Source organism: Somniosus microcephalus, chromosome 3, assembly GCF_052327205.1.
Source record: "Somniosus microcephalus isolate GS21.2 chromosome 3, FLI_Smic_1.0, whole genome shotgun sequence".
NCBI lineage: Eukaryota > Metazoa > Chordata > Chondrichthyes > Squaliformes > Somniosidae > Somniosus > Somniosus microcephalus.
Genome location: NC_140989.1, coordinates 112,910,603 through 112,925,506, shown reverse-complemented (window position 1 = coordinate 112,925,506; position 14,904 = coordinate 112,910,603). Strand labels below are relative to the sequence as shown.

Genomic DNA, 14,904 nt, shown 5'->3' with positions numbered 1-14,904 from the left:
CCAAAACGGCTGCTGATTTCTGCCGTTAGATCAAAGTTGCCGGACATTCAACTTCCGGCTAGCACAAAGTTTCCTGTCCATGATTTTATTGTGAGAAAAAAAATCTTGTATTCAGTTGTGTTATGGGATGGAGGTATTGAGCAATCCCTTGGCACTTCTGCTGAAGTGATGGGGAAAAAAAGCAATGAAACCAATGCCCTAGGATGCTCTCATACGGCTCCTGGCCCCTAGTAGCAGAGACCATGGAAAAGTTTATGTGGTTGTGGTCTTGCCTGGGAAATGGCGTGTGGTTAAGGGAAGATGACTTAGATCATAGTTAAAGGAAGAGGAGTTTTAAAGAAATAAAGATCTATTGGAAAATGGGGAAAAACAATAGATCTGTAATATGTGGCTTCACTGCTGTATTGATGCAATAGGCTAGGATTACATAACAAGTCATTGCCACTACATTAAAACTGAATTACCTGCAGCATTTCCCAGCCTGACCTGAAGAGCTGATAGTGGAATCAGCCATCTGAATTTAAATTGATCAATATCACCATGGATGTAAGTGGAGCGTGGAACTGTTCCCTAGGGAAGAGAACAGGTTTCATGAGTCAAACATTCAAACATAATTTGAAAATATTTTTACACACAATCAGGGCCAAGATCAATGGCAAAAAAGTAGTACTGGACGTGCATTGATGTGAGTGCAAATGTGTCGCTTACGGTTTTCTTTTTAAGCTTGTAGATCTCCTTATAGACCAGTATGACAGCTCGCTTGAAAACTGGAGAATGAAAGAGATACATTTGTCAGTTGCAACTCTATGGCTGCTGATTTAAAGAAATGCAGGTTACTGGGAGTAAAAGGGAAGTGAAACTCATCTACAACTAGGCTGAATGTCATTCACTTCAAGTATTGTAATGGGAAAAAAAAAATCAGGAAATTAGCTGTAAATACATAGATTATGGCTACATAACTTGCAGTTTTCTTTACAAAAACCAAAAAAACTGACCAGAAGCAAAACCATGAAAATGGCTTTTTTTGAATAGAGGTTGATATTTAGGAATAGATTTTCTGAAGTTTTTCCAGATCACTTTACCTGTCAAAGTGGATCACTAAAAAAAAAATGTAAATATACAACCTGTGCAGAGTTCAGTGTGCGTGCTTTTAAAAAAAAGACGAAATGGAAGTTGGTTCTGAACAGTGGCAGAAGTACTTTCTTACCCTTCTTCCTTAAACCTCCAGCATACAATTAAAAAAATATTTAGTCAGAAGAAATCCTCAGATCGCTCCCTGCTGATTCAGTGGATAAATGTAGAATGGCACTCAGGCATCTGGACGAAGATTATTCAAGGTCTAATCCTTGGTCTGTAGTGAATTTGGTGATCCTGACTGGAACAGCAGTGGCAGGGGGAGGAAGGCGGTGCTACAAGTGATCTGATCTTTCCAGGCTAAGGAGGGGATGTCGATTCAGGTTTGCACACTGATCATCATTCTTTCTGGAAGTGTGCATGTTGGGCGAGGACAGGACTGGACCTGGCTGCGACAACTTTCTACAGTTAAATAGCCCATTGATATCCCCTATCCAAGCTTTTACATGAAGGATGGCCTCTTGTACCAAACAGCTGCCAATATCATAAGTTTTACTGCCTTTAGGGTGTAAGGGGGTGAAGAAGAAATCTTCAGTTAAACGGGTGCACTGACGAGTCCCAAATCTTCAGTTCAGGGAGAGAGCCGAGAAACACCCACCCATAGACTCAGTCCTCTGCTAGAATGAGAATCTGCATTTTTCTCATCCCTGAATAAGAATCTGGAGATGCTGTTTACTCCTTAGTCTAGTAAAGCTGAATAAAATCATGGAAGCCATCCACCATGTATGGCACTTACCAAACGTGGTCAGTTCAGGATCTTTTCTCATTCGACTCAGAGATGGGAAAGGGTTTAACCAAGTAACTGAAGAGTACAGTAAAAGTTCTCCCATTGAAAGCTCTGTGACCTAAAATACAATTGAGGAATTGAAGTTATAGAAAAATAAAAAACCCTCTGGAGATACTGATAATAAACAACAGCAAAAAATAAATCAGTGAAAATCAGATTAAGATAGAAGGTGCACTCAATTTGCATAATGCACCTTTTTATAATTGAGAGATGAAAAAACATACACCAAAATAAAATCTGTATTATGCTTATATAGCAGTCCTTGTTAAATTATTGATCACATGCCTGTGCTGCCAGCCTTAGTGTCTGTACAGCAGGTGTAAAACTAAGTAAATTCAGCCTATCACAGTAAATGTGCTCTCCATGGGAAAAGGGGAACATGTTGGTACATTTCTCTCAAGCTCTTGCCCCCATGACAGAAAATAACCAAGGGACTTGAGAGCACCACTCTTTTTAAATAAGTATTAAATCATGAATATATGCTGGTCAAATAAGTAGACGGTTAGTGGCAGAATCACAATATTAGATATTACTCATTTTTCCATCTGTAACTTGTGCGAGATTTTCTTAGAGCAAAATGCATGCACAAGGTACAAGAACACTTACAAAGCCCTGGAATTCAACTAGCACTCTCAAAGTACTCAACTTTCCTCAGTTTAGGATACCTTAAACACTTCAAAAATAAATTACAATCGGTAGTTGGATAGACTATGGTAACATTCCAAGATTATTAATGAATAAATTCAAAAGACAGATGTTAGTGTCTCTCTGAAGGTTCAGTTTGTAAGTCACTGACCAAAACAAGCCATGCAGACCAGGAAGATCCCAGGTTTGATCTCCAGTCCATGCTGAGTTTTCTGGTCTCAGCCAGGCCAGTGATAAAGGTGTGAGAATTGGTCTCAGCCTCTCTGGGTCAGAAAAGGAAAACAAAAATCAGTCAAGATTCTCACTTCTGATTGCTAACCAGTAACCCCCACTAGGAAGTGCATGGTTGAGGACAAAATCAGACATGACTGTGATGCCTTCATAGCATGCAGGCACTCATGGTCTTGGCTCAATTGCGAAGAATGACTATTATGGCGATGCAGCAGAGGGGGAGGCCTGTTTGAAGCACGAGTCAGCACCTTCAGGAGAAGGCAAAAAGAGGGGGGGAAATGTAGCCAATGCCAAGAGTTTTACCTCTTTCTTAGTTCCAGGCTGCTCTGCAACCAGCTGATCAAAGACTGTCCCATAATCCTCATAGATTTTCTGCATCTCGTTGATATGACTAGCCACTTTCTCCATTGCTTTTAGTGCCTCTGTGATTGAAAAATTAAACATTCAGCAGCAAGTCACAACTACTAGTTATTATCCTTAAAACTTTCAAACAATATAATTTCAGTGCTTAGCACCACATTTTTACAGATAGGTACCTGGTTTTGACTAATGGGGTGACCAAGTACTGCCAGTTAGTAAAGCTCCCTCTGTTCTGCCCCAACAATATTATTCAGCCGCAGCCTCAGTGAAACACCACCCATTGCACCAGTGTGACATTTTCCACTTCCAAACCTATCATTCTGTGGCGTTTGAGTGAGATTGCCAAGTTAGTGTCAATTAAATACTGAATTTGAGCCATTTTGGTTCAGATTACCTAAAATCATTTCATGCAAGCCACTTAAGGACCTTTCAAATCAGCCTTTATTGCCAATTAAAAAATCAATTTTTTGGAAGTGTCTTTCAGTTTTTATTTTTAGCAGCAAAAATCTGAATGGAGCAGGGGTAGGGAGCCCAAACACAGGGTAACTTTGGAGAAAATAGTGAAAATCAGTTTTTATTTTGAACATCACTAAACCTCAAGATGAGCAAAACACTAAGGCGGCACTCACGGGCCCTAGACTGTAGTCATATAATCATAGAATGGTTACAGCACAGAAGGAGGCCATGCCAGCTCTGCAAGAGCACTTCAGCTAGTCCCATTCCCCCGCCCTTTCCCCGTAGCCCTGCAAATATTTTTCCTTCAGTTACTTATCCAACTCCCTTTTGAAAGCCACGACTGAATCTGCCTCCACCACCCTTTCAGGCAGTGCTTTCCAGATCATAACCACTCGCTGCATAAAAAAGTTTTCCCTCATGTTGCCTTTGGTTCTTCTGCCAATCACCTTAAATCTGTGTCCTCTGGTTCTTGACCCTTCCGCCAATGGGAACAGTTTCTCTCAATCTGCTTTGTCTAGACCCCACATGATTTTGAACATCTCCCCTCAACCTCTGCTCTAAGGAGAACAACTCCAGCTTCTCCAGTCTATCCATGTAACTGAAGTCCCTCATCCCTGCAACAATTCTTGCAACTCTTTTCTACACCCTCTTGAAGGCCTTCACATCATTCCTAAAGTGCGGTGCCCAGAATTGGACACAATACTCCAGTTGAGACCGAACCAGTGTTTTATAAAGGTCCATCATAACTTCCTTGCTTTTGTACTCTGTGCCTCTATTTATGAAGTCCAGGATCCCGTATACTTTAACTACTTTCTCAACCTGCCCTGCCTCCTTCAACGATTTGTGCACATATACCCCCAGGTCTCTCTGTTCCTGCACCCCCTTTAGAATTGTACCTTTTAGTTTATATTGGCTCTCCTCATTCTTCCTACCAAAATGTATCACTTCGCACCTTTCTGTTTTAAATCTCATCAGTCACGTGTCCGCCCATTCCACCAGCCTGTCTATGTCCTCTTGAAGTCCATCACTATCCTCCTCACTATACTTCATTTTGTTTTGTGTCATCTGCAAATTTTGAAATTGTGCCCTGTACCCCCAAGTCCAAGTCATTGATATATATCAAGAAAAGCAGTGGTCTTAGTACCAACCCCTGGGGAACACCACGATGTACTTCCCTCCAGTCCGAAAAACAACCGTTCACCATTACTCTCGTATTCCTGTCACTTAGCCAATTTCATATCCATGCTGCCACTGTTCATGGGCTTCAACTTTGCTGGCAAGCCTATTATGTGGCAATTTATCAAACGCCTTTTGGAAGTCCATGTACACCACATCAACCGCATTGCCCTCATCAACAAACTCAATCAGTTTGGGTGATTGGGTGACCACTTGTGGAACACCTCCGTTCAGTCCGTAAGGGTGACCCCGAGCTTCCGGTCGCCTGTCATTTTAATTCACCGTCCTCGGGCTCTTGCATTGTTCCACGGAAGCTCAGCGTAAGCTTGAGGAACAGCACCTCATCTTCCGTTTAGGCACTTTACAGCCTTCCGGACTCAATATCGAGTTCAACAATTTCAGATCATAACCTTGGCCCCAATCATATTATCCCCACTTTTGGTTTGTGCCTTTTTTTTTCTCCCACATGGCAGCTATCTTTCATTCTGCCAGCGCATTTCACACTTCATCTAGAGCCATCTTTTGTTTCTTAATCTGTCCTATTACCATCTCGTCTCGCCTTGAATATCTCTTAATGTCTCTTTACTTCTCACAAACCTGCCCTTTTGTTCTTTCATCCCCTCCCCCATTTCCCAGCCCCCAACTTGCTTTTTTATCTGTTTCATTTCCTGCTTTTTTCTCAGTTCTGAAGAAGGGTTTCGATCTGAAACATTAACTCTGTTTCTCTTTCCACGGATGTTGCCTGGCCTGCTGACTTTTTCCAGCTTTTTCTGTTGTTATTTCAGATTTCCAGCATCCGCAGTATTTTGCTATCGTGTTAGTTAATCACGGTTTGCCTTCAACAAATCCGTGCTGGCTTTCCTTAATTAATCCACACTTGTCCAAGTGACTGTTAATTTTGTCCCGGATTAATGTTTCTAAAAGCTTCCCCACTACCAAGGTTAAACTGACTGGCCTGTAGTTGCTGGGTTTATCCTTACACCCTTTTTTGAACAAGGGTGTAACATTTACAATTCTCCAGTCCTCTGGCATCACCCCCGTATCTAAGGAGGATTGGAAGATTATGGCCAGTACCTCCGCAATTTCCACCTTTACTTCCTTTAGCATCCTAGGATGCATCCCATCCAGTCCTGGTGACTTATAAGAACATAACAAATAAGAGCAGCAGTAGGCCATAAGGCTCCTTGAGCCTGCTCCAATAAGATCATGACTGATCATCGACCTCAACTCCACTTTCCCACCCGATCTCCATATCCCTTGATTCCCCCTAGAGTCCAAAAATCTATCCCTCTCAGCCTTGAATATATTCAAAGACTCAGTATTCACAGCCCTCTGGGGCAGAGAATTCCAAAGATTCACAACCCTCTGAGTGAAGAAATTCCTCCTCATCTCGGTCTTAAATGGCCGACCCCTTATCCTGAGACTATGCCCCCTAGTTTTAGACACTCCAGCCAGATGAAACAACATGTCAGCATCTACCTTGTCAATCCACTTCAGAACCTTGTATGTTTCAATGAGATCACCTCTCATTCTTCTAAACTCCAGAGAGTATTCCCATTCTACATAATCTCTCATCATAGGACAGCCCTCTCATCCCAGGAATCAATCTAGTGAACCTCCGTTGCACAGCCTCCAACGCAAGTATATCCTTCCTTAGATAAGGAGACCAAAACTGTGCACAGTACTCCAGGTGTGGTCTCACCAAGGCCCTGTACAATTGTAGCAAGACTTCCTTACTCTTATACTCCAACCCCCTTGCAATAAAGGCCAACATGCCATTTGCTTTCCTTATTGTTTGCTGCACCTGCATGCTAGCTTTCTGTGTTTCTTGCACGAGGACACCCAAATCTCTCTGAACACCAACATTTGAAAATATTCTGTTTTTCTATTCTTCCTACCAAAGTGAATAACCTCACATTTCCCTACATTATACTCCATCTGCCAACTTACTGCCCACTCACTCAGTCTATTTATATCCCTTTGCAGACTCTTTTGTGTTCTCCTCACAGCTTACTGTCCCACCTAGCTTCGTATCATCAGCAAATGTGGATACATTACACTCGGTCCCTTCATCTAGGTCATTAATATCGATTGTAAATATCTGAGGGCCCCAACACTGATCCTTGCGGCACCCCACTAGTTACAGCCTGCCAACCTGAAAAAGATGTTTATCCCTACTCACTGTTTTCTGTCCGTTAACCAATCCTCTATCCATGCTACTATATTACCTCCAACCCTGTGAACCCTAATCTTGTGTAATAACCTATTATGTGACACCTTATCGAATGCCTTTTGGAAATCCAAATATACATCCACTGGTTCTCCTTTATCTACCCTGCTAGTTACATCCTCAAAAAACTCTAATAAATTTGTCAAACACGATTTCCCTTTCATAAAACCAGTTGACTCTGCCTAATCATGTTAGGATTTTCTAAGTGCCCTGATACCACTTCCTTAACAATGGATTCCAGCATTTTCCCGATGACTGATGTCAGGCTAACTGGCCCGTAGTTCCCTGTTTTTTCTCTCCCTCCTTTCTTGAATAGTGGTGTTACATTTGCGACCTTCCAATCCACTGGGACCATTCTAGAATCTAGGGAATTTTGGAAGATCAAAACCAATGCATCTACTATCTCTTCAGCCACCTTTTTTAGAACCCTAGGATATAGGCCGTCAGGTCCAGGGGATTTGTCGGCTTTTATCTACTTTTAAGTACAGCCAGCCTTTCTAGTACCTCCTCTTTATCAATTTTTATCCCATCCAGTATTTCAACTACCTCCTCGCTCACTGTGACTGTAGCAGAATCTTCTGCCTTGGTAAAGACAGATGCAAAGTACTCATTTAGTACCTCTGCCTCCATGCCTAGGTCTCCCTTTTGGTCCCTAGTCGGCCCCACCCCTCCTCTTGCTACCCGTTTACTATTTATATGCCTATAGAAGACTTTTGGATTCATTTTTATGTTAGCTACCGATCTATTCTCATACTCTCTTTGCCCCTCTTATTTCCTTTTTCACTTCCCCGCTGAACTTTCAATATTCAGCCTGGTTCTCACTTGTATTCTCAACCTGACATCTGTCATATGCCTCCTTTTTCTGATTCATCTTACTCTCCATCTCTTTCCTCATCCAAAGAGCTCTGACTTTGTTTGCCATACCTTTCCCCCTTGTGGGAATGTACCTGAACTGTACCCAAACCATCTCCTCTTTAAAGGCAGCCCATTGTTCGATTACAGTTCTGCCTACCAATCTTCAATTCCAATTTAACAGGGCCAGATACATTCTAAACCCACTGAAATTGGCCTTCTTCCAATTAAGTATTTTTACTCTAGATTGCTCCTTGTCCTTTTCCATAGCTAATCTAAACCTTATGATACTGTGATCACTGTTCCCTAGATGCTCCCCTGCTGACACTTGCTCCAACTCATTCCCCAGAACCAGAACGCCTCCTTCCTCGTTGGGCCAGAAATGTACTGATCAAGAAAGTTCTCCTGAACACACTTAAGAAATTCTTCCCCCTCTCTGCCCTTTACACTATTACTATCCCAGTCTATATTAGGATGGTTGAAGTCCCACATTATCACTATCTATAGATAGATCTTGCACCTCTGTAATTTCTCTGCAAATTTGCTCCTCTATATCCTTCCCACTACTTGGTGGCCTATAGAATACACCTAGTAGTGTAATGGCACCTCTATTGTTTCTTAACTCTAACCAAATAGATTCTGTCCTTGACCCCTCCAGGACATTCTCTCTCCAGCACTGTAATATCCTCCTTAATCAATACTGCCACCCCACCTCCTTTCTTTCCTTTATCTTTCCTGAACACCTTATATCCAGGAATATTTAGTACCCAATCCTGCCCTTTTTTGAGCCAGGTCTCCGTTATCGCCACAACATCATATTCCCATGTGGCTATTTGTGCCTGCAGCTCACCAACGTTTTTTCCACGCTTCGTGCGTTTACACACCTGCACTGTAAACCTATCTTAGACTTTCTTATATTCTCACTTAGCCTCACCCCACCTAATACCATACTGTGGTAAACCACTGTTATACCTGTCTGTAAGTGTATGTGTATTCCACTAGGTACAGGTCTGGACATGCCTTGGCTGACTCCTCCCACTATTCCAGGTATATAAGTGACTACCTCCCAGTCCCTTAGTATTCTGGACGGGTCGACCACTCGAGACAAGACCTTCATTCTTTAGTTAATAAAAGCCTGGTTGTTACTCGCTTAACCTCAGTCTTTTGAGTAATTGATGGCGCATCAATTTTATTAACTAAATTTTTTATAATGGAGAAGATCCTCACACCAGCATGCCTGGACCTGGACAGTCGGGAAGCGGACGCTTCCACCAAGTTTGCTCACTGGCTCGTGTGCTTCGAGACATTCCTGACTGCCTCCACTGCGGTCGTAACGAATGCGAACAAACTGTCTGTCCTGATCTCCAAGGTGAACCACCAAGTGTACTCAGTCATCCGGGACGCGACCTCGTACACAGCCGCCCTCCAGCTCCTCAAGACCAAGTACACGCGCCCTGTGAACGAAGTATACGCCAGGCACCTACTGGGGAGTCGCAAGCAACAACCTGGGGAATCGACTGAGGAATACCTCCAAGCTCTGTCCATGCTTGGCCGGGCCTGTGGGTGTAAGGCGGTAACGCCCACTACGTACACGGAGGAACTGATCCGGGATGCCTTCGTAGCGGGCCACAGGTCCAACTACACCCGACAGCGACTGCTGGAGCAGAGTGACCTCACCCTCGACAAAGCCTCCGAAATTGCACTAACGCTGGACGCAGCCTACCGGGGCATGGATGCCTACTCCTCTGCACCGTGGACGCCGCGGGGAACGACAACCTGGGACACGGTAGGACAGCCCCATAGCACCGTGCCAGCCCAACGACGGCCCAACTACCGCAGCAGTGTCCCAAAGCCAGACAGCAGTATCCCAAGGCCAGAAATGCTACTTCTGTGGCCAGGCCAAACACCCCAGAGCGCGCTGCCCGGCGAAGAATGCGACCTGCTCGGGCTGCGGGAAAAAGGGACACTACGCCAGCGTCTGCAAGGCCAAAGCCACCCCGAATGCCAGCAGCGCCGCGTGTGGGCCGTGCGAGCCGCCATCTTGGGCCCCCAACAGCGCCGCGTGTGGGCCGCCATCTTGGGCCTCCCCAGCCATGTGCGAACCACCGCAGCAGCAGCCATCTTGGACGACTCCAGCCACATGGGAATCATGGACGACGCCATCTTGGACACCAGCCGGGACGCAGCAGGCCGCCAACCCCCCCCCCCCCCCATCTGATACCCGCAGCGACACACCGACCCCTACGCTGGCCTCTGTTACGCTGGACCAAACGAGACCGCACCAACTAGCTCGGTCCAAAATGGACGTTAAGGTAAACGGCCATGCAATAAACTGCCTTTTTGACTCCGGGAGCACAGAGAGCTTCATCCACCCCGACACGGTGCGGCGTTGCTCTCTCCCAGTCCTGCCTGCGCACCAGCGGATTTCTATGGCCTCCGAGTCCCAGTCAGCGGACATTGGCGGCTACTGCGTGGTGACACTAGTAGTAGACGGGACTGTGTTCAATAATTTTAAACTCCTGGTCCTGCCCGACCTCTGCGCTGCCGTCCTACTGGGGTTGGATTTCCAGTGCCACCTCAAAAGCGTTACGATGGCGTACGGTGGCCCCCTCCCCCCACTCACAGCCAGCAGCCTCCAAATTGCCCGCCGCGCACCAGATGCAACCTCTCCACACTCAGAGTCCCACCCCCCTCACTGTTTGCTAACCTCACCCCCGACTGTAAGCCCATCGCCACAAAGAGCAGGCGATACAGTGCCGGGGACAGGGTTTTCATCAAAACCGAAGTGGAGCGGCTCCTGAAGGAGGGGATTATTGAGGGCAGCTCCAGCCCCTGGCAAGCCCAGGTTGTGGTTGTTAAGACCGGCGAAAAACAACGCCTAGTCATCGACTACAGCCAAACAATAAACCGCTACACCCTGCTGGACGCCTACCCACTCCCCCGCATAGCTGACATGGTCAACCTGATTGCGCAGTACCGCGTCTTTTCGACCATTGACCTGAAATCAGCGTACCACCAACTCCCCATCCGCCCTGAAGACCGCCAGTATACTGCCTTTGAGGCAAACGGCCGCCTCTATCATTTCCTTAGGGTTCCCTTTGGCGTTACCAACGGGGTCTCCGTCTTCCAAAGGGAGATGGACCGGATGGTCGATCAAAACGCGCTGCAGGCCACTTTTTTCCCTTACCTAGACAATGTGACCATCTGCGGCCATGACTTGCAGGACCATGACGCAAACCTCGAGAAATTCCTCCACACCGCCCAACTCCTGAACCTGACATATAACAAGGAGAAGTGCATATACCGCACAGACCGCCTCGCCATCCTTGGCTGTGTTGTGGAACACGGGGTCATCGGTCCCGACCCGGACCGGACGCGTCCCCTTATGGAACTCCCACTGCCCCACTGCCTAAAAGCTCTGAAGAGGTGCCTAGGGTTTTTTTTCCTACTACGCTCAGTGGGTCCCCTACTATGCAGACAAAGCCCGTCCACTGATCAAGTCCACCTCTTTTCCCCTGACGGCAGAGGCCCGCTTGGCCTTCCACCGTATCAAGGAGGACATTGCCAAAGCCACCATGCACGCAGTGGACGAATCCATCCCCTTCCAGGTGGAAAGCGACGCGTCCGACTTTGCCCTGGCCGCCACCCTTAATCAGGCGGGGAGACCTGTGGCCTTCTTCTCACGAACCCTCCAGGGCCCGGAGACCAGACACTCCGCGGTCGAGAAGGAGGCCCAGGCCATTGTGGAGGCTGTGCGCCATTGGAGGCACTACCTGGCCGGAAAACGATTTACCCTGCTCACTGACCAGCGTTCAGTTGCTTTTATGTTCAACAACAAGCAGAGGGGCAAAATCAAAAATGACAAGATCTTGAGGTGGAGAATCGAACTTTCCACCTACAATTACGAGATCTTGTACCGGCCTGGGAAGCTCAATGAACCCCCAGATGCCCTATCGCGTGGCACCTGCGCGCAGATCGATAGGCTGAGGGCCCTCCACAATGATCTCTGCCACCCGGGGGTCACCAGGTTCTTCCACTTCATCAAGGCCCGCAACCTGCCTTACTCCATCGAGGAGGTCAGGACCATGACCAAGAACTGCCAAGTCTGCGCTGAGTGCAAACCGCACTTTTATAGACCAGACAGAGCCCACCTGATAAAAGCCACTCGCCCTTTCGAACGCCTGAGCGTCGATTTTAAAGGGCCTCTCCCCTCCTCCGACCGCAATGTGTACTTCCTCAACATCATTGACGAGTACTCCCGTTTCCCGTTCGCTATCCCCTGCCCGGACATGACCAGTGCCACGGTCATTAAATGTCTGAACAGCCTCTTCACCCTGTTCGGTTTCCCCAGCTATATCCATAGCGACCGGGGCTCATCGTTTATGAGCGACGAACTCCGCCAGTACCTGCTCGCTAGGGGTATAGCCACAAGCAGGACCACCAGTTACAACCCCCGGGGGAACGGACAGGTGGAAAGAGAGAATGCAACAGTTTGGAAGGCCGCCCTACTAGCCTTAAAAGTCTAGGGGCCTTCCGACCTCCCGCTGGCAGGAGGTGCTCCCCGATGCGCTCCACTCGATTCGGTCACTGCTCTGCACTGCCACCAATGCCACCCCTCACGAGAAAATGTTTGTCTTCCCAAGGAAGTCCACATCGGGGACATCGTTACCGCCATGGCTGACGTCCCCAGGGCCGGTACTACTGAGAAGACACGTGAGGACCAATAAAACGGACCCCCTGGTCGAGAGGGTCGACCTCCTCCACGCCAACCCCCAGTACGCTTACATTGCGTACCCGGACGGGCGGGAGGACACAGTCTCCATACGAGACCTCGCACCCTCGGGGACCACTGTAACCCACTACCCAGCCTACACGGGACGCGACGCCGGAAGCTGCACCACCCCTGCCGTCGCCACGTCGATCACAGCGGCAGATAAGACCTCCGGAGAGACTCCAATACACGAACTTTTAAATACACTTCACCCCGCCGGACTCATTTTTAAACAAGGGGTGAATGTGGTAAACCACTGTTATACCTGTCTGTGTCTGTATGTGTATTCCACTAGGTACAGGTCTGGACATGCCTCGGCTGACTCCTCCCACTATTCCAGGTATATAAGTGACTACCTCCCAGTCCCTTAGTATTCTGGACGGGTCGACCACTCGAGACAAGACCTTCATTCTTTAGTTAATAAAAGCCTGGTTGTTACTCGCTTAACCTCAGTCTTTTGAGTAATTGATGGCGCATCACATACTATTTCTTACTGTAGTGCTAGCTGTCTCTCCCAGTGTTTATAAACATTTTCTTTAAATGTTTTTCCTGTTTTTAAGGTATTTGCTCCTCCTCTTTATGGCTCCTGCCATTCCATACATCTCATGCTCTGATGTACTTTTGCCATCGGTCACACATCAACTGACGGGGACCTCAAGGACACGTTTTGCTTCTGCTCTCAGCTGCTCTATCGCAGCATAAGCAGTAAAGGAGAAGCTGTTTAAACAGGCATTAAGTGATACGACCAGCAACATCAACAAGTGAACTTAACTAAGCTGTCTTACCTCCAAAATCTGACACAAAGTTGTGTGCACATCATGTGAATGACATCGTACACATTACATGTGTACATCATCACGCAATGTACATGGTGTCACCAGCATGACATGCATGCATCTCAGGGTCCACAAGGAGGAGGGAAACTTCAAAGGAAGAGGAAATCAAGAACTGTGCGAAATAGGCTGCCGATTCACTATCACCCGATTTGCTGAAGACCAATTCGCTGCCCCCCCCACCGCCCCATCCCACACAATGGCTTTTGGAAGGTAAAAATTAAGCAAAAGTTGCACTTTGACTGATCCACCAACCAATATATGAACACCACTTTCTCATGCCCCAGTTTGGGTCTGCACAAATTATTACTGTAAGAATTAGAATGAGAAGAATCCACCAAAATGATAAATTATCACAAAGACTGGACAGACTAGATGCAGGAAGGATGTTCCCGATGGTCGGGGAGTCCAGAACCACGGGGAAGAGAGCGGGCGACTGGGGGGGGGGGGGGGGGGGGAAGAGAGCGCGCGACCGGGGGGGGGAAGAGAGCGGGCGACCGGGGGGGGGGGAAAGAGAGCGGGCGACCGGGGGGGGGGAAAGAGAGCGGGCGACTGGGGGGGGGGGGGGGAAAGAGAGCGGGCGACTGGGGGGGGAAGAGAGCGGGCGACTGGGGGGGGAAGAGAGCGGGCGGCTGGGGGGGGGAAGAGAGCGGGCGACTGGGGGGGGGGAAAGAGAGCGGGCGACTGGGGGGGGGGAAAGAGAGCGGGCGACTGGGGGGGGGGAAAGAGAGCGGCGACTGGGGGGGGGGGAGAGAGCGGGCGACTGGGGGGGGGAAGAGAGCGGGCGACGGGGGGGGGAAGAGAGCGGGCGACTGGGGGGGGGGGAAGAGAGCGGGCGACTGGGGGGGGGGGAAGAGAGCGGGCGACTGGGGGGGGGGAAGAGAGCGGGCGACGGGGGGAAGAGAGCGGGCGACTGGGGGGGGAAGAGAGCGGGCGACTGGGGGGGGAAGAGAGGGGCGACTGGGGGGGAAGAGAGCGGGCGACTGGGGGGGGAAGAGAGCGGGCGACTGGGGGGGGAAGAGAGCGGGCGACTGGGGGGGGAAGAGAGCGGGGCGACTGGGGGGGGGAAGAGAGCGGGCGACTGGGGGGGGGGAAGAGAGCGGGCGACTGGGGGGGGGGAAGAGAGCGCGCGACTGGGGGGGGGGAAGAGAGCGCGCGACTGGGGGGGGGAAGAGAGCGGGCGACTGGGGGGGGGAAGAGAGCGCGCGACTCGGGGGGAAGAGAGCGCGCGACTGGGGGGAAGAGAGCGTGCGACTGGGGGGAAGAGAGCGCGTGACTGGGGGGAAGAGAGCGCGCGACTGGGGGGGAAAGAGAGCGCGCGACTGGGGGGGAAGAGAGCGTGCTCTCTTCCCCCCCAGTCTCTTTCCCCCCCAGTCGCTCTCTCTCTCTTCCCCCGCAGCCGCGCTCTCTCTTCCCCCCAGCTCTCTCT

The 14,904-nt window shown here is 48.6% G+C and overlaps 1 protein-coding gene across 4 annotated transcripts in view; it reads right to left on the bottom strand.

Annotated features, from left to right (window-relative positions):
• Window positions 1-14,904, bottom strand: part of LOC147121264 (rho guanine nucleotide exchange factor TIAM2-like) — a 433,746-nt gene that overhangs the window by 10,361 nt on the left and 408,481 nt on the right. For all 4 annotated transcript variants that reach the window (XM_085981489.1, XM_085981486.1, XM_085981487.1 and 1 more), the window contains 4 exons: window positions 3,101-3,219; window positions 1,871-1,979; window positions 709-767; window positions 465-570 (listed from right to left, as the gene is read on the bottom strand). In XM_085981489.1, the coding sequence (XP_085837615.1) occupies window positions 465-570; window positions 709-767; window positions 1,871-1,979; window positions 3,101-3,219 (393 nt within the window). The remainder of the gene's footprint in view (window positions 1-464; window positions 571-708; window positions 768-1,870; window positions 1,980-3,100; window positions 3,220-14,904) is intronic.